The sequence below is a fragment of the Balaenoptera acutorostrata genome, chromosome 9 (assembly GCF_949987535.1).
Source record: "Balaenoptera acutorostrata chromosome 9, mBalAcu1.1, whole genome shotgun sequence".
In the NCBI taxonomy this organism is placed as follows: Eukaryota; Metazoa; Chordata; class Mammalia; order Artiodactyla; family Balaenopteridae; genus Balaenoptera; species Balaenoptera acutorostrata.
The window spans coordinates 93,502,764-93,525,464 of NC_080072.1; the positions used below are offsets into that span (position 1 = coordinate 93,502,764).

At 36.2% G+C, this 22,701-nt stretch overlaps 1 protein-coding gene across 3 annotated transcripts in view; it reads left to right on the forward strand.

Annotated features, from left to right (window-relative positions):
* Positions 1–22,266, forward strand: part of LOC103000798 (protein NPAT) — a 63,080-nt gene extending 40,814 nt beyond the window's left edge. For all 3 annotated transcript variants that reach the window (XM_007172990.2, XM_057552982.1, XM_007172991.2), the window contains 11 exons: positions 366–453; positions 1,161–1,252; positions 1,334–1,421; positions 7,312–7,408; positions 8,382–8,510; positions 10,699–12,369; positions 14,231–14,346; positions 14,422–14,530; positions 17,124–17,184; positions 17,286–18,441; positions 19,678–22,266. In XM_007172990.2, coding sequence (XP_007173052.2) covers positions 366–453; positions 1,161–1,252; positions 1,334–1,421; positions 7,312–7,408; positions 8,382–8,510; positions 10,699–12,369; positions 14,231–14,346; positions 14,422–14,530; positions 17,124–17,184; positions 17,286–18,441; positions 19,678–19,755 — 3,685 coding nt within the window. In that variant the 3' untranslated portion in view covers positions 19,756–22,266. The remainder of the gene's footprint in view (positions 1–365; positions 454–1,160; positions 1,253–1,333; positions 1,422–7,311; positions 7,409–8,381; positions 8,511–10,698; positions 12,370–14,230; positions 14,347–14,421; positions 14,531–17,123; positions 17,185–17,285; positions 18,442–19,677) is intronic.
* Positions 22,267–22,701: the final 435 nt, after the last annotated feature.

Genomic DNA, 22,701 nt, shown 5'->3' on the forward strand with positions numbered 1-22,701 from the left:
AGAACTAATATAATAGTATCTAACATTTATAAGAACCTTGACCTTTTTATAAAGTCTTTACATATACTTTATTTTTACTGAATTCTTTCATAAACCCAATAAGGCAGTTGGTTTTAACCCATTATAGAGTGGGTCAGAGGGTACCTTGCTACAGACCATATAGCTAATAAGTAATAAAGCTAAGCCTCAAATTCATTTCTTAATTCAAGTCTATTAATGCTTTTCAACTCTACTGCCCTTTGTTCCTACCACAAATAGAGAAAATATCTGTTCCACCATGATCTTAAGATTTGTCTTTACATGTAATTATCATTGAATTGGTTATTCATACTAGTTAAAAGACAAGCTTTTAAAATGTGTTTCAGTGAATCTCAAAGGAAAAGTATCACTTTGTCTGGGCCTCATTCAACAATACGGAATTTCCAGGATCCAAATACATTTGCAGTAGAAAAAGTAAGTGACCTTCCCAAACTTTGCAACTTAAGATATTCCTGAGTTTATAACTATTGATATATACACAAATATATATATATGTATATTTAGATTATGTGTGTGTTTGTGTGTGTGTGTAAAATACAGTATTTCTATAAGACTTCAGTAGAGGGAGTTCCTTGGCAGTCCAGTGGTTAGGACTCCGTGCTTCCACTGTAGGGGTTCAATCCCTAGTTGGGGAACTAAGATCTTGGAAGCCGCACAGCGTGGCCAGAAAAAAGACTGCAGTAGAATTGCCTTGGGATAGACTGTAGTGAAATTTAACAGTAGCAGACAGTCCAGTCAGAATAGATAACATGTGCAAATGCACCAGGTAAGAAACAGAAGTGTGTTTACGAAACTGTAAATACATCATTGTTGCTGGATTATGCAATATAATAGGGCATTTTTCCTAGGATAGAGACAGGTTATTAAAAATCTTGTATGAAAAGCTAAAGAGTTTGGAACTGTATTCTGTAGTCAGTGAAGAAAGAGCTGGTGAAGGATCTGTGAAAACACTTGTAAGTGGTTAACGTATACTAGTCAGGTGTTAATATCGAGGGAGCCACCATAACTTTTTGAGTTTCCACCTAGATTTATTAAAACTATCCAGCTTCCATTGATTCTTTTTAAATAAATAACATAATACTCTATCCTGTGCTTTTGCTAATATTGACTTTGTTTTCCAGCAAATGGTTATTGAAAATGCTCGAGAAAAAATATTAAGCAACAAATCTCTTCAAGAAAAGCTTGCAGAAAACATTAATAAATTTTTGACTAGGTAAGCTGTTTGTGTTTAAAATACCTAATTGTTTTTGCCTAATTGAGAACTATGCTAAAAATTTTCCTTTCTGTATTACAGTGACAACAGTATTGCTCAAGTACCTAAGCAAACAGATAGCAACCCTAGTGAACCAGAGACTTCAATTGATGAACTCCTGGGACTTCAGGTATGGGTAAGGGTGTGTGTGTGTTTGTGTGTGTGTGGTACATATATTCATAGTTAAAACTGATGGTATTCTTGTTTCATTTCAAAACCATTACTAACAGATGTATAAAATGATTTAAAATAATAATTAAATTATAAATTTCCTTCATTATCCAAATGTAATCTGTACCTGAAAATGTGTTAGTGAATTTTCAAGGTCAAAATTGCATTTTTTTTTCCAGTTTTATTGAAAAATAATTGATATCTCTCACTGTATAAGTTTAAGGCATACAATATGATGATTTGATTTACATATATTAAAATTGCGTTATTTAGATGGTAAAAGTAATAAGACATTCCTAACCATCTAATAACTCTAACCAACTCTTCCAGATATCAGTAAAACACTTTTCCTGTATCCATACAACAATGTAATGTATTTCTTAGTATTTAATAGTTAAAGATTCATTAGTGGTTATATTTTTGTGCAGTAAGCAGTACTGTACAGTGTATATAAAATAAATTACATTTCTTCTGCACCTGCTACAAACTGTATAAAAATATAAAGAAATAATGAAATAATATGTTAAAGATACATGATGAATCCAAGTAATATTGAACAAAATAAAATGAACAAGACACTTTAAAAAAGAAAGGTTACTAACTAAATGAATAATGGTGAGATTTATTGCTAAGAGAAGGAAGATAGGGGCTATAGTCACTTGCTATTCAGTGAGAGTGAAGATGAAAGAGGGTGAGCTAGTAAAAGAAGAATTTAACAATATGAGTTTTAAGATTTGTCCAGGTGCAAATACCTTTTTGAAGAACAGCTGAGATTTTGGCTATTGCATAGCCTTTTACTTGGACTCTCAGATAATACATTCAGTTTTGTTGCTGTGCCACAAAATGAATTCATTTTAATGAATTTATGGTAGCAGTTTTCTTTCAGATAATGGATTCTGGGTGAAACCACTGAGGTTTTTTTTCTTTTTGTCAGTTCCTTCAGAATACTTTAAAAGAAAAAAAATTTTTTTTTGATATATTTTCCCAAAGTGAAATTCAGTAAATTTAAGAAAACATGACAAGCTTTTGAAAGCAACCTTTAAATTATTTAGCAGTCTTGTTTAAAAAGCTTCTCCTATCTTAATGTTCAACATATCCCGGGTTCTAAATTTTTATAACCTTCAACTCCTTACTTATATTTTCTCCACAAGATACATAGGTACTTACCATAATCAAGACACTCTATTAGATAACTGTGAGAGATTATAAGAAAGTGAAGACACAACACTCTGTTCATGGTGTTCATAATATTGTATGTTGGGGAAAAGTTAAAAATTCAGATTTCAATGACTTTGAAAGTACAGCAATACATAATGCCCAATGGAGTAGTATGTACATAAGCTTCACTAAGAGAACAGAGCCAGTTGTGCAAATAGGTGAATTTTTAAAATGTTTTTACGCGTCTTTGTGTCCTTGGGGTAGGCAAGATTTCTTTTGCTACACAGATCGCTAACTGTGTTTTTTTTTAAGACTTCTGTAAAATTCAAAATATCTACTTGTTAAAAGCATCATTAAAGAAAATTAAAAGGCAAACCACCAAGTACCTTTGGAACATGTATTTCAAGATTCTTTCAATTCTGATTTTTAAAGTTTAGACTGTAATAAGAAATTTACTAGAAAAATGTGTTTCTTCAGCAGTAACTTTTGTAAGAGGGTATGCACCAGTTCATAGTTTGATTAACATTGCATTGTTGGCTCTTGACATTATTTATATTACTGTAAATTTTCAAGTTCATCGATACAGAAATATTTGTTCAAGCTCCTGGCTTTCTCCTAAATCACATTTCATCAAGAATTATTGATGTTCTCTGTATATCTTCATTGTCAAGGTTAACTGGTTCTTTAACTTCAAGTTTTTCTTTTCATTTTATGGCCATTTTTATTTTAAAAATCCAAGTTTTTAATCACTTCGTGAGAGTTCCACCTTACCTCTTGCTCCACATGAATTTCCTATCCCTTGGGATCCAAATGTATGCTTCACCAAAACTGAAGAAAACATAGCATTGCAGAAGGATTTACAGATAACTGAAAATGAGAATTTTTAAATCTTGTGCTATTAAAAGGAGACTAAATAAATACCCCTAGCCAGAGTGTACTGAAACTTCTTTGAAATAGAGTGTTTTAGCCAAAATTATTGTGTCAATTTTCTTATGAGATTCATTTAAAAAGTTTGTCATTCCATTTAAATCATATTGATCTCCAAACAAGTTCAAATGTTCATAAACATGGAAATTAATTCAATAGTAAAGAAATACAAATGAAGACAACAGATTACTTTTATGTCTTAGACTGATAATGCTTAAAAATTGATATTCCCCATTAAAGGTAAGAGCATGTACATTGTTACATAGAACAGAACAAGCATTCCTTATTTTTTTGTTGGTGATATCATTTTATTCATTGCTATTTACCAATAAAACTGATAATTAGTATTACCCATCCTTTCAGTTTATATATACATAAATTATTTTTCCATTTTTAAATTTTATTTATTTATTTTTATACAGCAGGTTCTTATTAGTTATTTCTTTTATACGTATTAGTGTATATATGTCAATCCCAGTCTCCCAGTTCATCCCACCACCACCACCCCACCCCCTACCCCCACCCCCCTCCCTGCTTTCCCCCCTTGGTGTCCATACATTAGAACAAGCATTCTTTTTTTTTTTTTTTAATTTTTATTTATTTATTTATTTATTTATTTTTGGCTGTGCTGGGTCTTCGGTTCGTGCGAGGGCTTTCTCTAGTTGAGGCAAGCGGGGGCCACTCTTCATCGCGGTGCGGGGACCGCTCTTCATCGCGGTGCGCGGGCCCCTCACTATCGCGGCCCCTCCCGTTGCGGGGCACAGGCTCCAGACGCGCAGGCTCAGCAGCTGTGGCTCACGGGCCCAGCTGCTCCGTGGCATGTGGGATCTTCCCAGACCAGGGCTCGAACCCGTGTCCCCTGCATTAGCAGGCAGATTCTCAACCACTGCGCCACCAGGGAAGCCCTAGAACAAGCATTCTTATACAACTTTTCTGGAAGGCTTCTTGACAGGATTTCTCAAAATTTTAAATATATGCATTGTTTGACCTAGTAATTTCACTGATAAAATTAATCCCAAAGAATGAACAGATGCCTGGATAAAGATTTTCACGTATTATTTACCATAACTGAAAATTAGAAAAAATGCAAATGTACAAAAGTGAGAATTGGCTAAATGTGGCAGTTATGTAAACAAAAGAGTTCTTTCCCTTTAGAAGGATAGTGGGTTAAACGTTTAGTTTTGTACCCTACTAAAAAGACAGTATAGGGAATTTTTAAAAAGCATAAACCCACAGGGGCTTCCCTGGTGGCGCAGTGGTTAAGAATCTGCCTGCCAGCACAGGGGACACGGATTCCAGCCCTGGTCCAGGAAGATCCCACATGCCGTGAAGCAACTAAGCCCGTGCGCCACAGCTACTGAGCCTGCACTCTAGAGCCCACGAGCCACAACTACTGAGGCCTGCATGCCTAGAGCCTGTGCTCTGCAACAAGAGAAGCCACCGCAATGAGAAGCCTGCGCACCGCAACGAAGAGTAGCCCTCCGCTCACCACAACTAGAGAAAGCCCGTGCATAGCAATGAAGACCCAACACAGCCAAAAATAAATAAATAAAATAAATAAATTTTTAAAAAAAGAAAGAAAAAGCGTAAACCCACAAGGACAGAGAAGAGGAAAGGACAGAAAAAGAGTTTTTTAGAATTTGAAATGGACAAGTGGTACCTGACTTAGCAGACCCAGGATTCTAAGCCAGTAAAGGCAAAGTTCAGGTAAAAGCCACTTTACAACACAGAAATTCCAAAAGACTTGTCTCTAGTACCTCTGAAAGTTAATGCAAAGATAGGGCTACAAACAGGATGATAAGGTGTAAAGTTTAGGAAGTATATAGTTAAACTCCATATCTTTTCCCCATTCACACTGTTCCTCAGAAACACTACTGTCAGCCATAAACTGTCCCAGCAAGAAATCTAACTCAAATAAGAAAAACTAAAAATACAGATGGTTCTGTAATTATTCTACAGCTTAGACTATAGTTGACAAGGTCCCTGCTTCCTTATTGGCACAGGGTTTAAGGACAGCTTTTGGCATGCTCCTTTTAAGTATGAGCACATAAACAAGGATTGTCCAACATTTGAAAGAAGTATTTAAAATGAAGAGACAGGGACTTCCCTGGCGGTCCAGTGGTTAAGACTCTGTGCTTCCATTGCAGGGGGTGCGGCTTCTATCCCTGGTTGGGGAACTAAGATCCCCCATGCCACGTGGCACAGCCAAAACTTTAAAATTTAAAAAATAATAAAATGAAGAAACCAAAACAGGCAGATAAAAAGAGTGAGGTAGATTTATATTGAAGGCCCTAGAAAGCAGTGTACAACAAACTTATGTGAAGAAAGCAGGTTAAACAACATTATTAAACCAATCTCATAGAAAAAGAGGTCAGAGGTGGAAGAATTGGATAAAGCTGGTCAAAAGGTACAAACTTCCAGTTATAAAATAAATAAGTACAGGGGATGCAGTGTACAACATAATGACTATAGTTAACACTGCTGTATGGTATACAGTTAACCCTTGAACAGCTTGGGGTTAGGTGTGCTTACTCCACATGCAGTCAAAAACCCACTTAAGCCAAGGGGGAAGGGGGTGTGGGATAAACTGGGAGATTGGGATTGACATATATACACTGTTGATACTATGTATAAAATAGATAACTAATGAGGACCTATTGTGTAGCACAGGGAACTCTACTCAGTGCTCTGTGGTGACCTAAATGGGAAGGAAATCCAAAAAAGAGGGGATATATGTATACATATAGCTGATTCACTTTGCTGTACAGTATAAACTAACACAATATAGTAAAACAACTATACTCCAATAAAAATAAAAATTTTTTTAAAACCCACTGAAAAGTTTACAGTCAGCGCTCCATGTATCCAGTTCTGCAAGTGCAGATTCAACCAACCTTGGATCTTGTAGTGCTGTAATACGTATTTATTGAAAAAATTCTGCATATGAGTGGACCTGCACAGTTCAAACCTGTGTTGTTCAAGTGTCAACAGTATTTGAAAATTAAGAGAGCAGCATACCCTGGGGCTTCCCTGGTGGCGCAGTGGTTGGGAGTCCGCCTGCCCGTGCAGGGAACACGGTTCAAGCCCTGGTCCGGGAGGATCCCACATGCCGCAGAGCAACTAGGCCTGGGCGCCACAACTACTGAGCCTGTGCTCTAGAGCCCGTGCTCCGCAACAAGAGAAGCCAGCGCAATGAGAAGCCAGCACACCGCAACTAGAGAAAGCCCACGCACAGCAACGAAGACCCAACACAGCCAAAAATAAATAAATTTTTAAAAATAAATAATAAAAAAAGAGAGAGAGCATATCCTAAGAGTTCTCACAAGGAAAAAAATATTTTTTTCTTTTTCTCTCTTTTTTAAATGAGATGATGGATATTAACTAAGCTTATTTTGGTAATCATTTCACAATGTATGTAGGTCAGGTCATTATGCTGTACACCTTAAACTTACACAGTGGTGTGTGTCAAGTAATAACATTATAGCATGGTTTTATTCTATATTTATTTTATTTTAATGTTTGGGGATATAGTCACCAAAGTGATTAACTCTAATTAGTGGTATTAGGGAGCATTCACTTTCTATTTTCTAGTCTTCCTGTTTTAATTTGTTTTAAGTGAATAGTGTTACAATCAGAAGAAATTTTCTTGGAAGGGAATACTACATAAAAGGTACAAAATATCAGATGTCCTCTAATTACCTTGCTGGTATTAAACCATATTAATTCAATTAGGATCACTTTTTGTTTGTTTTTTGTTTTTGCAGAGTGAAATCCACATGTCTGAAGAAGCTATACAGGATATATTGGAACAGACAGAATCGGATCCAGCATTTCAGGCACTCTTTGATCTATTTGACTATGGTAAATAGAACATTTCTATCAAAGCAGTTAGGAGAAAAATGTTTCTCTGGAGAAACAGCTTAAACAGAGTAAAACAACATTTCCCAGAGCATCTGGAAAAAGTTCCTGTTTTCATTAAAGCAAACATAATGGATATGAAAGAGGTTTTTTTGTTGCTTTTTTGTTTTATTTTTTCTTAAAGATACTTTAGCTGTAAAAATAAGGAACAGTTTTTGGGGTGAGGTGGGTTAGTTGTGGGCAGTTTTGCCAGTCATCAAAAATGTGTTGAGGTCTACTCCTGTACATATATTATACTAAACACAGTTGGATAATACAAGAGGAATAAAAATATTTGTCTATTGCCCTCAATCTTATGGCCTAGTGCAGTAGTTCTCAAAGTGTAGTCTCCAAACCAGCAGACCAGCATTGTCTGAGAACATGTTAAAAATGCACTGGTCTAGGGACTTCCCCGGTGGCACAGTGGTTGAGGGTCTGCCTGCCAAGGCAGGGGACGCCGGTTTGAGACCTGGTCCAGGAGGATCCCACGTGCTGCGGAGCGACTAAGCCCGTGCGCCACAACTACTGAGCCCGCGTGCCACAACTGCTGAGCCCGCGAGCCACGGCTGCTGAGGCCCGCGCGCCTAGAGCCCGTGCTCCGCGGAGGGAGAGGCCACTGCAGTGAGGGGCCCGTGCACCACAACGAGGAGTGGCCCCCGCTCCACGCAGCTGGAGAGAGCCCGTGCACAGTGGCGAAGGCCCAACGCAGCCAAAAATAAATAAATAAATAAATTTATTTTTTAAAAAAATGCACTGGTCTAGTGGAAAAATCATACTTGTCAATGATATACAAGGCAACATGTTAAAAACTATAATTAAAGGACTATAATTAAGACCAAACTTTAACATTTGTTTGACCACTGTCAAGCTGTATTAATTGTTGCTTATTTTTATTTTGGTCATTTAACCAATTGTTTCCCTATTCCCTTTTTAACAGGTAAAACAAAGAATAATAAAAATATATCACAAGGCATTTCCAGTCAGCATATGGAAACCAATCTCAATGTAGTCTTAGCAGGTGAAACTAATCTAGCAGTTAAAGGTTCTTTTGAAACAGAAGTATCTGGTAAGAATTTGATTTTGTTAATATCAATCTAAATCCTAGTATCAGTCTCAAAATCTCAAAGGCAGAAAATGTTTAATTTGAAAGTTGTTCAAATTACCACGTAGGTCATTTTTGTGTTTCTAAGTTTTCTCTCTTCATTTAAAAAAAAAAAATTATTCCCACACCTTTAGTACTTTGATTAAAAGGTGAATTGTTAGTACTCATTCCTTCATGATGCAGTAGACATGCACAAATTGGTGTTAATAGTGTTGACCAGTTCAACCTGTCTGTAACATTTAACATAATTTTTTGAGGCACATATCCAAATCCCTGATGTGTAAGGTTGGTTTGTGGTATTAATCATCCAGCCTCGTAAACAAGCTTAGCTGAGTGCTCAGTATCAATATCAGTATCTCACTTATTTGGAGGAAATTATATACTCTGCTGATCGTCCTGAATTATGGGTTTTATGAGGTTTTAGGTTATATTCCTATGTGTCTGCTAAGCCAGTTCTTTATGTTTCTGCCTCCCATAGAGTACCAGTATGGCACATAATTGTCCACAATAACTACTTACGAATGAGGGAGGGCAGTGAATATGTCTATCTTACATCTTTTAAATATTGGCCAAGTTTCTTAAAATTTCATTTTTGTGAAACATAACATATGCAGAAGTGCACAATAAAAGTATACTTCAGCTCATTGAATTATAATCAAGCAAATACCCACATAACCATCTCTAAAGTCAAAAAATAGAATACCGCCAGCACCACAAAAACACCTCTTCATATCCCTTCCCAATCACTACTCCTTTCATCCCTGTTCCTCAAAGATAACCATTATCCTGGCTTCTCTCACATTATCCTGGCATCTCACACTTGCTAAACTTTACGCCTCTTTGGTACCACCTCTATCCATTTCTGTCTACGCCAAGCTATGCCAAAATAATCTTTTCTGTTCATCTATTCTTAAATGCCATGACCCCTTCCAGCTCCCTCAAAAGACTTCATGGCTTCCAAGTTTCACATCACGCCTTCCAAAAACCAGTTTTGGAATATCTCAGACTATATTCCTACTTTGAGTCCTTTGCCTCTACCCAAACCCAATCCTCCATTTCTTCTCAGGCTGAATTGTAGGAGGGCGTGTCTTTCTCATATATATTATGTGTGGAAGATTGTGCTTCAGATAAGCTCTGCCCTGCACAAAATGAAATTTGAAATCCTATTTTCTCAGAAAGTCTCTTCCCACTTCGTTGAAACTGACTACCCCTGAATTTATGTGGCCTGTATATAATTTCCACTGGTTTCCCCACAATAAGGATTCACATGTGCTCCATACCCACTATTATTTTACCAGTGTCACATTAACAGAATTTTATGATAGTTGATATACATTTTTCTGGATTTTTCCCAATATTTTTCAAAATGTTAATTGTTATTGTTTTCTGTTCTAAACTGTGAATGATGTATGACACAGTATATCAGTATTTTCTCAAATGCCCTTCTTTTTCCAACTATTAACACTTTTATTTGTCAAGATCTCCTCGTACAATAACACTTTCTCACATCCCATAGGCCAGAAGAGGTGCCTTTTGTTCCTATACTACTGTGGTTTTTGGCATGTTTCATTATGACTTTCTGTCCTATGTCTGCCTCCCTTAGACTGATATCACCAAGGGCGGAGACTGGGTCATTCATCTTTGTATCCCAGTACTGGTCATATGGTTGATCTTCAGTAAATGTGTAATAAATGTTAAAGTGTACACAGTAACATCAAATGGTGATCATGCAAAATGTACTTGGCCCCATTTCACCTTCAAGAATATATCAGATGAAGTATGGTCAGTAGAAATGGTAGAAGTTGAAAAGTCAGTTGTTTTGAAAACACTATGTCTGTAGCCAGTCTTTTTTATATATTGGTACATATTAAATGTTCTTAAACATATATACTTTTTCCTTCTTTGTGTCATCTGTTTTCTAAAAAGCTTGAAAAACAATTTGGCACTTGTTAACAAAGGCATCAGTAATAAGAAAAGTACCTGTGAGTTTTTTGATACTCAAAAAGTGAGAGAGTGAGTTTATCAGACTTCCACTTGCTGGTATGTCAAAGATTAGTTACTTCCTTGGCAAAATAGGTTTTATAGTAAAGATGACTACCTTAAAAGCTGTTACATACTCACCATATCTTTCTACCATCCTAATATTTTGCAGATGATCAATCTGGTCAACCCCCATTTTGTACATCCTATCAAAATGAAGACACATCAAATGTTTTGAAGAATGGCAGCAACCGTGATGAGCTTAGACAGGAAGCCCAGGAACATTTTTCCCAGATAGACTCTAGCGTCCAGAAAAAGGCCTTTAAAACAGTAGTATCTACTGAACAGAAGTGTAACCTTGATATCACCTTTGAGTCTGTGCCTAATTTGAATGACTTTAACCAAAGAATAAACTCTGATGCCGAATGTAATCAGCATTGTGCTGAATTATACACCAATCAGATGTCTACTGAAACTGACTTGGCTATGGAAGTTGAAAAGAATTCTTTGTCTCCAAGTGTGCAGAATGAATCTCGATTACAGCCTGATCAGTCTGATATACCAATAACTTCATTTGTTTCCCTTGGTGGTGAAACTAACAATGAGAACTTAATTCTCTCTGGAAAAACTTCTCAGCTTTTATCCCAAAATATTCCATTAACTGGAAAGCCATCTAAAAAAGGTCAATTTTGTGAAAGTTCTGACGATACAAGAAGACTTACAACTAATTTCCATGGTTCCAAGTCACCGGATTCTAGAGAAATTTACCAGAGTAAAATTGAAATTAATAATGTGTTACCAGTTGCATCACAGCAACTTTCAGATTGCCAAGATAATTCTTCACTTCAAAGTAAAATATTACCTGTGTCTCTTGAAGGTTCGGGTTTAACTGTTTCTGAACAAAAGGTAGAAATTCACCTTGGAGATTCAGTATCTTCGATTAAACAACCATCTAATGATTCATCATCTGTTGAGTTAAATCATACAGATCATGAACCTCAGCCCTCCAAGTCTGAGAAAGTTGCTTTGGGTTCACAAGAGCCCTCATCTTCTGTAAAAGAAGATGGAGATAGTATTTTTCTCTCTTTAGGTGAAAATAACTGTGAGGAAGTTACATTGATACCCCCAGAAGCTAATCCTATAGAAGATATACATTCTCTTCCTTCAGAATCTGTGTGTTCTTCAATGAGGGATTCTCACCCTGAGTCCCAGAACACTAGTGATAAACCAGCTGGCAACAAGTCAACAGAGATAGATGCATCAAATATAGTCTCTCTCAAAATTATCATCAGTGATGATCCATTTGTTTCCTCAGATTCTGAACTTAACAGTGCTGTTTCTAGTATCAGTGGAGAAAACTTGCCAACTATAATTTTGTCTTCTCCTGCTAAATCACCTGCCAGAAATGCAGAAGTAGTTAAATGCCTGTCTTCAGAAGAAACCACAGGTGCTGTCTCATCTGCTGAAGGAATTGGGGATTCAGCCTCAATGGAACAGAGCCTTTTAACATTCAAACCTGAAGACTCTACAGTAAACAACACTCAGAATGAAGACAGCATTGCTTTTTCAGCCAATGTTACACCATGTGTTTCCAAGGATGGAGGATACATACAGTTAATGCCAGCTACAAGCACAACTTTTGGCAATTCAAATAACATTCTGATAGCTACTTGTGTAACTGATCCAACAGCCTTAGGAACAACTGTCAGTCAGTCAAATGTGGTGGTGTTGCCTGGAAATTCTGCACCTATGACTGCTCAACCACCACCTCAGTTACAGACACCCCCAAGGTCAAACAGTGTATTTGCTGTCAATCAAGCTATGTCACCCAACTTTTCACAAGGTAACTTTAGAACATATTGAAGTTCATTTCTCTGGAATGGGATCTAATTTCTCTTGTGTGTGCTGTTGTTGACTAGAAGGTAATAAATCATGGATGAGAGTATAAGATTAGATTCAGAAATTTGTGATTATGGCTTCTCTTTACAGAATTAATTCAATCAAACTTTTTTCTTTTAATCTGCTAAGCTATGGAATTCAGTGGTTTAATTTTTTATTTTTCTTTCCATAGTTACGTCTCAATCCATGGCTAAGCTATCAATACAAGAAAAAGGGGGGGGGGAAGACTAATTCATCAAATAGCCATATACCTACTAAAACCCAGTGTTGTGGGAGATTTTTCTTAAATAGTTATTATAGTCTTAGTTTTCAAGGAATTTATTACCTATTTGGAAAGACTTTCAAGATACAACTTGAATTTCTCCCTGCGTAATACCCTTTGTAATTTCTCACTATCTTCCACATTTGAAAATTGATCCCTGTCTTTAGAATTCTTTGTTTATAGGAGCACTTGTGGCATTTATTACATGCCATTTTATGTGTAGTGATTGACATGCCTGTCATAGTGGTCGTTGTTGATTATATGTTCCTTGAAGGTGGAGTTTATGCCACATTCATCTACACTTCCTTAGATATTGATTCCCAAGTTCCTTTTCCCGCTTTCTTTTTTTACATTTAGGCATACAATTAAATCAGATTAAATATCAGCAATTAAGTATAAAGCCTGATGGATCTATTTCAAGTGCTGTTTAAAATAAGATAAAGGAGGGATCAGAATTAGTAGAAAATGTGGAACTTGAGCTGAAGCTTAGAGAAATAAGGTAGTATTTGGAGTAAAAGGAAGGGAATCTTAAGCAGCACAAGGACAGGTAGGTATTTGAGAGACTGAGGTGGGTGTTCATGAAAGTGAGGAGATCAACCTTACAGGAGAAGTTAATGAATTTATTAGGAAAAGATTCATTTACAGGGCAGGGTTAAATTATGATAGCCATAGACTATATTGTTGACTTCTCCATGTAAACATTGTATTTTCTCCCACAGTTTTGACTGGTTGCTCACTTATCTGGACCCTTTTTGACAAATACCATTGAGATAATATTATAGTTTGGAGTTGTGAGTAAGTCTTAGACTGTCAGTATTCAGTTTTGACCCTTATTTTCTGGTAAAAGATTCAGACTTGAAACCTGCACTACCAATTTTTTGATCAATTTCACTATTCTTTCTAGAGGAATCAAGGTACAACTAAAATATGATTTCCTGGCTGTAGAGTCTTATGCTTACTCATGATGTTTACCTTGACTAATTGCCATAAGAATAATATTCAGATTGACTTTTTCTTAATTTGTTAGCCTTGCTGTTGTCCCTAAATTAATTTTTTTAAAGGAGAGTAGATTATATGAAAAACTGATTATAATTATATAGAATTTATTTCAAATTAATAATTACTAGGGCTTCCCTGGTGGCGCAGTGGTTAAGAATCCGCCTGCCAATGCAGGAGACATGGGTTCGAGCTCTGGTCCAGGAAGATCCCACGTGCTGCGGAGCAACTAAGCCTGTGCGCCACAACTCTTGAGCCCGCGTGCCACAACTACTGAAGCCTGCACGCTCTAGGGCCCGTGCTCCACAACAAAAGAAGCCACCGCATTGAGAAGCCCGCGCACCGCAACGAAGAGTAGTCCCTGCTCGCCGCAACTAGAGAAAAGCCTGCGTGCAGCAACAAAGACCCAAGCAGACATAAATAAATAAATAAACAAATAAATATATTTATTTTTAAAAAACACAAAACCTTTAAAAATAATAATAATCACTTTGGTGTCTTGTGTTTATTCCATTTTATTGAGAACTGTTGGTTGTTTTTTTTTTAGGATCTGCCATTATAATTGCTTCTCCAGTCCAACCTGTACTTCAGGGAATGGTGGGAATGATCCCTGTATCTGTGGTTGGACAGAATGGAAATACCTTTTCTGCTCCTCCTCGGCAGGTGAGATTTATGAACTGAAAATGGCTCGGTGCCGCTTTTCAAACAAAGTATAATTAATGGCTTCTTCTTGTCCAGGTCCTTCATATGCCTTTGGCAGCACCTGTTTGCAATAGAAGTATCTCTCAATTCCCTATCCCTCCAAAATCTCTGAAGACTCAGGGACTAAGAAACAAGCCTTGTACAGGTACATTTTTAAGTTCATTCATGTCAACTTCATGTGTGTGTACTCCTTTGTTTGCAGCAATACGACGGTATTTTTTTTTTTTTTGGAATACTAATAACTTTCCTAACAGGTGGTTGTCCAACCTTTGCTTAAAGTTTTTTGCAGTGATTTAAAAAAAAAAAAAAAAAGACAAATGGAACGAAATAGAGTTTAGAAAAAGACAGTGTATTTATAGCAACTTGTACATAGTAGAGGTAATGTCAGAAGTCAGAAGGGATAGGATAGTTTGTTTAGTAAATGAAATCTATTGGCTATTATATATATTACAGGGAAAAAATAGATCTCTTCCTCACAACATATATAAAGGTATGAACTCCAAGATGATTAACACCTAAAAGTGAAAAGCAAAACAAATAATGAAAGAAAATGTAAGAGAATATCCAGATGATGCTAGGATAAAAGATTGCTTTTGAAAAATGAAAAAATCTGATAATGCTGACTACTCCAAAATTAAAGATTTAGTTCAATAAAAGACAACATATACAAAGTAACACGAGATTTTCATTCATGAATGAAAATATTGATGAATGTTGTGGTGAGTTCTCAAACTTCTCTACCTCAGACTTCTCCATCTTCATGGGTGACAAAATGCCCATGTTGTTAACCTAACAACACCCTAACCCTCAGAATTGTTGACCCCTTTCATTTCTAAGTCTTTAATCTTCACTTCAGCCAGCCTGTCCCATAGCTTTACCTTTAATTTTTCACTGCTTGTTATTAGACCTATATAATTTTTAACGGTCAATAACCTCTCTCAAAATACTCACATTTCTGTATATCCATTGAATCTCTCTTCAACCAATGAGAGCTCCTATTACTTGAATCCTTACCTTTACCTGAATTTTCACTTCCTTTCTGCATTCATTTCCTTCCCTATCCAGGCTAAACCCCACAATCCACCACGTCAGCCACTTTTCCCAGTACTCTTAAACGCCTTCATATTCACATTCTTCTACCATATCCACTTAATACCCTCTAGCCCTGGATCTATCCAGCCAACCATTTCTCTGCCTTTACACCTGGGCTTCTTAGCATTGCTTTAGAAGTGATTCCATTCAATAACACTTAAAACTTTCTCACCCTCACTGCCACTTAGCAATTATTTTAAATGTCTACCTATCTTCTTTCTCTCCCATTCCTCCTTAATACTATTTCAGACTTCCACAGGTCTTCTCAGATCTATCCAGTCACCACTTTCCTCACTCCAGGCCAATGATTTTGATTTTTATCGGTAGTAAAATCCATTTTCTCACATTACTCGCATTTAATATGTACCTGTTCATCTAAAATCATTCTTCCCTTTTCCCTTCTTAGAGGAATGATTATCTCATTCTTTCTAAGGTTAATGCAGGCTACCTTCTGTCTTCTGTGTATCTTCAACTTTTCTTTTTTGGCTTCATCTCTCTGTGGCTGTCCAACTGTGGATACAAGGATCATTCCCATCATTCCTTTAGGTTTTTCACATCTGCCAGCCCTTTATCCCCGACCCCTCTTATTTCCCATTACTTCTTCATCCATGCTATTGTCCTTTCTCATGTTTCCACTAAAACTGTTTAAAGTCACCAGTGGCCTCCTAATGCTGCCATATGCGTTGGACATTTTCCATTCTTACCTTACTTTACTTCCCTCTAACAGTTAATACTATTGGTGGCTTCTAGAACTACTGTGCTCCTCCCGTTCTAATTTTATGTAACTTAAGATCCACATACTCTATATATCTAAGTCTCACCTCTTATTCCTCAAAAACCTCTTCTGCCTACCTTTCCCTCTTGGTTAATATCACCGTTTATTCCTCATTTACTGTTCATGTCCGTGCGAATGCCCATTACTGTCTCTAAGACCTTCATCATCTCCTACCTTGAATATTTATAGCAATCTAACTAGAATTTATATTTCCAGTTTTCTTTCTTCTCTAGTTCATCTTCTACACTGCTGCCAGAGTGACTTCCTAAAACAAATCTATTCATGCATCATCCCTATTTAAAACTCTTAAGGATTCTCTATAAAACCTTTTGCATAATACCCAAGGTCCTACACGATATCATCTTTGCTTTCGTTTCCGGCTTCATATCTTGCTGCCCTGCCACATAAACTCATAAGTCCATGGAAATTAAAATATGGCTATTAAAACTCCAGAGCATGTGCTCTGAGTGACATAGGCTTACAAACATGACAGTTAAATGGGCAGAATTTTAAAATAGGCATAATATAGTGTTTTCTTTAAGTAACTTTTTGGATCTAAGTAGTACCCTTAAGTGCTACATTGAGCATACTAATTTGTAAATCCAAAGACTGGATTCATATTTGCCTGAAGTTAAAGCAGGTCATTTGCTCCATATTTATATTTCCCCAGTAACATGAATGAGTGATCGTCTCGTGTATATTACAAAGCTGCTTTTTTAGACCCAGTATGTGAAAGTATTTCATTTGTACATTAGCTATAGCTTAAATTTTTCTCATGGTGTCTGATACTGTGGTCTGTTCTGTTTTCTTTCAGAGAAATATACTTTCAGGAATGTTTTTCTTTTCTAATTAACTTAACTTATAATTCCAGGAAAACAGGTAAATAATTTGGTGGATTCATCAAGTCACTTAGTTGGATGTCATGTACAACGGTGAGCATAAAAGTAGTTTCTATCATAGAGTATTTGAATGCTCAAGTTAAAAGCATAAAGAATTTCTTTATGTTGCTAAGGAAAGTTTTTTTTTCTTGTAGAACTGAAGTTCCTGACAAGAATATGGCCACAGATCTTGGGAAAAAATTGGAAGAAATAACAGTTCCCTTCTCAGTAGAAAGTATAGTTCCAACTAGCAAAACCTTTGAAAGCCACAGACGTGTGCTCTGTTTTGATAGCACTGCTTCTCCTGTGGCGAATACACAGGGGACAAACCATAAGACGGTGTCCCAAAACAAAGAAAGGAATGACATTTCATTTTCTAATCTTGACTCACCCATTGTTTCCTCCACCTTAAAACCCCCTTCTAATAATGCTCTCAAAAGAGAGAGAGAGAAACCTCCTGTGCCTAAGATTTTATCTAAATCAGAAACTGCCATTAGCCGACATACCATAAAAGAAACTCAGTCAGAAAAGAAAGTTTCACCAACAGAAACTATACTTGAATCTTTCCATAAAACAACAGCTAATAAGGAGAATGAACTATGCAGTGATGTGGAAAGGCAGAAAAATCCAGAAACTTCAAAACTGTCTAATGGGCAGCAAAGTGGGGGTGTACGGAATGAGAAAACTGTAGCTTCACTGCAAGAGCTAACCAGAAAACAAGGCACATCCTCAAACAGTAAAAATGTCATTTCAGTAGGTGCACCTGTGAAGGATTTAAAACAAGAACAAACCAAGTCTGCCAGTTCTTTGAATAACCCACTCACCAAACATACCACAGAAATGTTACAGGATATTCAGTGGCATAGCCCAGTAAGTAGACTCGCTGATAGTACTGATTTATCTGTACCCCGGACTTCTGGCTCAGGAGCAGGGGAAAAACATAAAGAAGAACCTACAGATGTTATCAAGGTCCCTTCTAGTAGGCGTTACGGTGAAGACAGTAGCACACCCAAAGTAATGGTCCCTCCTGTCACCCCAGACTTGCCCGCCTGCAGCCCTGCCAGTGAAACAGGGAGTGAAAACAGTGTAAACATGGCTGCCCATACATTAATGATTCTCTCCAGAGCAGCCATCTCCAGGACTACTTCAGCTACTCCTCTAAAAGACAATACACAGCAATTTAGAGCCTCTTCAAGGAGTACCACAAAAAAGCGGAAAATCGAGGAATTAGATGAGCGTGAACGACACTCCCGTACTTCTAATAAAAGTCTTGCAAATTCATCAATACCAATGAAAAAGAAGAAAATTAAGGCAAGTTTGAAAGTCTTAATTTCAAAACCACACCTTGCCCTTCCTTCAGTGCTCAGATTAAAGATCTCATCATTTTTTGCCATAGCTACCTAACTGAACATTTTGGTCAAGATAGCTTTGAATTTTGATTGACAAAATACATGCTCTAGCAGTATCTCTCAGCCAGTGTGGTACTCAGAAGTTATCTAGATGAAACATTGCATTTTCAAAACAGTTGCTAAGGCATGTATTTATAAACATCTTCCTTGGGAACAGGAGGTTTTTGTTTCTGTCATGGTAGGACCCAAGGGTTGGTGGGGAGAATGACATAACACATGAAAAATTGGGAAGCCATTATTGTGTATGGAATTACCAAGTGAAAACTACTTTGCAACTCCTCCATCTTAGGTTTTTGCCACATGTCCTACCAGCTCTTCCATAGATTCTAATATAAGTCAATGTGTTGGAGCAGTATAAAAATTAAATTTACCTGTTTCTTCTTTAATCACGGTTATCTGTAGGAAAGTAATGTAGGATTATCATTGATAAATTAAAGCCATTTTTCCTAAATCTGTTTAGCCGTTTAGTAAGTGGATTGAATAGAGAGGTTTAAAATGTCATAGAGGAAGTATCATATCAGGGAAAGAATCTTGGCTCTGCTGCCTTGCAAGCCTGGGTTGAATCCTGCATCTCCTGCTTATTGGTTCTTGACTGTTGTTAAGCCTATAACATCTGAGTCTGAGCTGCATCATTTGACATGAGGTTACCACACATCTTACGCAATGGCTGTGAGGACTAAATGCAGTGTTCGTAAAGTGCCTAGAGTATGTTAAATGTTTGGAACTTGAAAAGTACCTGTTAACTCTTAAAATCTTAGTAAAGCTTTCTAAAGTTTACAGTTTAGCAATAATGACCACCTTATAAAAAGCATGTTCTCTCTTGTCTCATTCAACATTCATACACTCTGAATTTGTATAATGTCTTGTGCTCTAAAATAATGAAATACCATTGAAGTATATTTTATTAACCTTGGATTTATAAAAATTGTTTCTACTTCTCTGTATAACTAAAATGCTAATGAACTAAACTGTTTTGGCAAAAATTTTGATAGTATATGAAAGTACCTGATATGAGGGTCTATGTGACTTAATAAGAAAGCTAGCCTTTTGGCCTTGTTTGAGTTCAATATGTTAACTTAGGTTTATTTTTTCTTTCTTTCTTTTCTTTTCTTTTTTTTTTTTTTTTTTTTTTTGACAGAAAAAGAAGCTACCCAGTTCATTTCCAGCTGGAATGGATGTGGACAAATTTTTGTTATCATTGCATTATGATGAGTAAATATTCTGAACATATAAGAACAGTAGCTATTTAAAACTACTATTCCTTAAACTATGAGTGTAGGGAATGAGATACTGACAGAATCTGAAAGCATGACCTGCACTTTCATTGTACTGAAATTTCACTTTATTTCTAAATCATGCTGTTTCTAAAACAGCTTCCTAGTTTGTAAATAGCTTTACCTTGGTATATTTTTATTGTGGAAAAAACATTTGCAGAAATGTGAGTAAAGCCAATCTGCAAAACTGTATATCTTTGACAATTGTATATTGTAAATACTGTGTAAATCTCGTTGAAATAGAGCTTAAATCAACCTAATGTTCTTACATTGTATTTTTGGCTTCTTATGATCTCTAATTCTGAGGCTTATTCATCTGGAATAGTTTCTCACTTTGAGTGGGAAAAGTATACTTTTCCTTATAAATTGCCTTCAGTAATTGTCCCACAAGATATCTGAAGACATAGCCACTAATTAGTACAAGAGTGATAATGAATTCAAATGGTAATAAAGTAACCAGAGATTAACAATTCAGGGTTTTTTCTAGAGTGAATACTTTGCCGCCCCTTCTTATAATTGCAGTAAAGATAATGTTCCTAAAATTGTACACTTTATTTCTTCTGGTTGTTCTGGTCTCTTTGTTTTAAAGAGAGAATTTTGTAAACCATTTGAGTGTTCTGATCTTTTGTTTATAACTTTTAGATCTTTTACATAACTTTAAGCGTTTAGACTATTGAGCCATAAAAAGTTTGGTTATGTAGTAGTTGAGATTTCTTGGTATGTATATACTTTTCCCCTAAATACTGGGGATTTAAAGAACTGCACTAATTCATAGAACTTTTTACATAGTAGAGACCAATGCACATTTAATTTAAATCTTGTGTTCTATGTTAAAGCTTGTATGCAGGATTATCTTCTGTTGTCCTTTTAGAAAGCCATGTCCATCATAAGATGTAAAAAGAGAAATCATAGTTTTCTATTTTAATTTAGTTTCTCCTAAAATGGGCCGTGTTACACTTGGATATAGTACGTTGTCTCTGTACCCCTTAAAGTATTATAGAGTTTCTCTCAGAAAGTCCTTAAGGAGAATGAAAGAGGTGCCTTCTCTGTATTAGACTCACACACATCAGTCAAGTTGAAGAATTGGTTTAAACCTTTAAATGAGTACAGAAATTATAATTCGTACTTGACCAATTGTGCCTAGATATTAAAGTATGTTCTCTTAAGTGCTTTCTGTTTTGTTAAATATCAGTATATTAAGGGTTTTTTCTGCAGGTGTATATATTTATGAGTCATTTTCCTCAACCATTTTTTTTTTTTTTAATACTGGGCCTTTAAAAAACTAAATCCATCCTACTCTTACACTACATTTCTCAATGTGGAAATCACGTCTTACTAGCTGAACCTTACTGCAGAAATTTGTGTTGTAATAAATTTTTATGATGTGGCAGTGGTCTGTTCCTAAGGAACCAGGAATTAGTACAGTTAATGTTTATTTAAGTCAGCTTGATACTGTACTGCAGTTAGGTTTGAATAAATATTTTCATTAACTTCAAAAGTTTGAATTCCTTCATATTGGCAATCATTCTCTTTTAGATACTTTGAAGAAATTCCTTTGCAAGTCAATTCTTGTTTTCGGAAGTTTACATAATGCTGAAAATTATAGATTTTCTTCTCATTCAGTTAATTTGTATGTGCTAAGAATTCATATACAAATAAAATAAGCTCACTTTCTTCAGGATTCTTAGTTCACTAGCCAGGAGCCACTAGATATAGTCCAAAGACAACTTGTATTTGGAGCTTTCATTTATGTTCAAGAACAAAAGCATAGTCCTGATTTTATCCTAAAAGTCCCAATGTGCTAGACTTAATTATTGTACCTGGTAATCTATTTTAACAGTCAGATGCCCAGTTGACTACATTTCAGGGTTAAAGTATACCACAGACAACCTGTGGCTACTTTTGTAACTACATGTAAGGATCCATGCACTGTTTATTTTTGGACATTACTTAGTGCAGCGGTCCCCAACCGTTTTGGCACCAGGGACCAGTTTCACGGAAGACAATTTTTCCACAGAAGGGGCAAGGATGGTTCAGGATTCAGGTGGTTAATGCGAGTGATGGGGAGCGGCCCATGAAGCTTGGCTCACTTGCCCGCCGCTCACCTCCTGCTGGGCGGCCCGGTTCCTAACAGGCCATGGATTGGTACTAGTCCTCAGCCCGGGGGTTGGGGACCCCTGACTTAGTGTACTCAGTTGTATGCCAAATTTGAGAAGTCTTGTAATTTAAATATTTGATTAGTTTAGCCCTGGATATTGTTGGAACCCTTTAGTAAGTATGTTGAAATTTTACATGAGTAAAGCATCCATCAGCATTCAGCCAAAGGCTAGATGTCATGACTATTAGGAATGCCAAGATTAAGCTTTGATGAGTAATTCATCATTTTTCAAGCCACCATCTTTCAGCCTCAGGCTTAACTTACTGAAATTATATATCAAATTTTGACCCTGGTAGTATGCATTCTCTTTTAATAGAGTTTCCTATTTTTTATAAATATTGGTTAACATTTTTGCATACTTTACTAGTCTTTTTTCCCTAAATTATTTTTTCTATATAATTGAACTTAAACTGTAAATATAACTTCCTAATGCTTTTTTTACTTCAAATAATATCAGGCATTATCCAGTTTTTAGCTATTTAAAAAAAACTAGCAGTGAACATGTTTGTAAATAAATACTTATTTATGTTGTCAATTATTTCCTTAGGAGATGCTTTAGAGAGTAGAATTACCAAGTCAAAATTTAATGTACATTTTTTTAAGGACCTCAATACATTTTGCCAAATTTCTTCTGGGAAATTACTTCAATTAATATTCCTGCCAGGAAATTGTCATTTCTTCCATAGCATATGCTTATACCTTACCAGAGATATATTCAACTGTATCATTA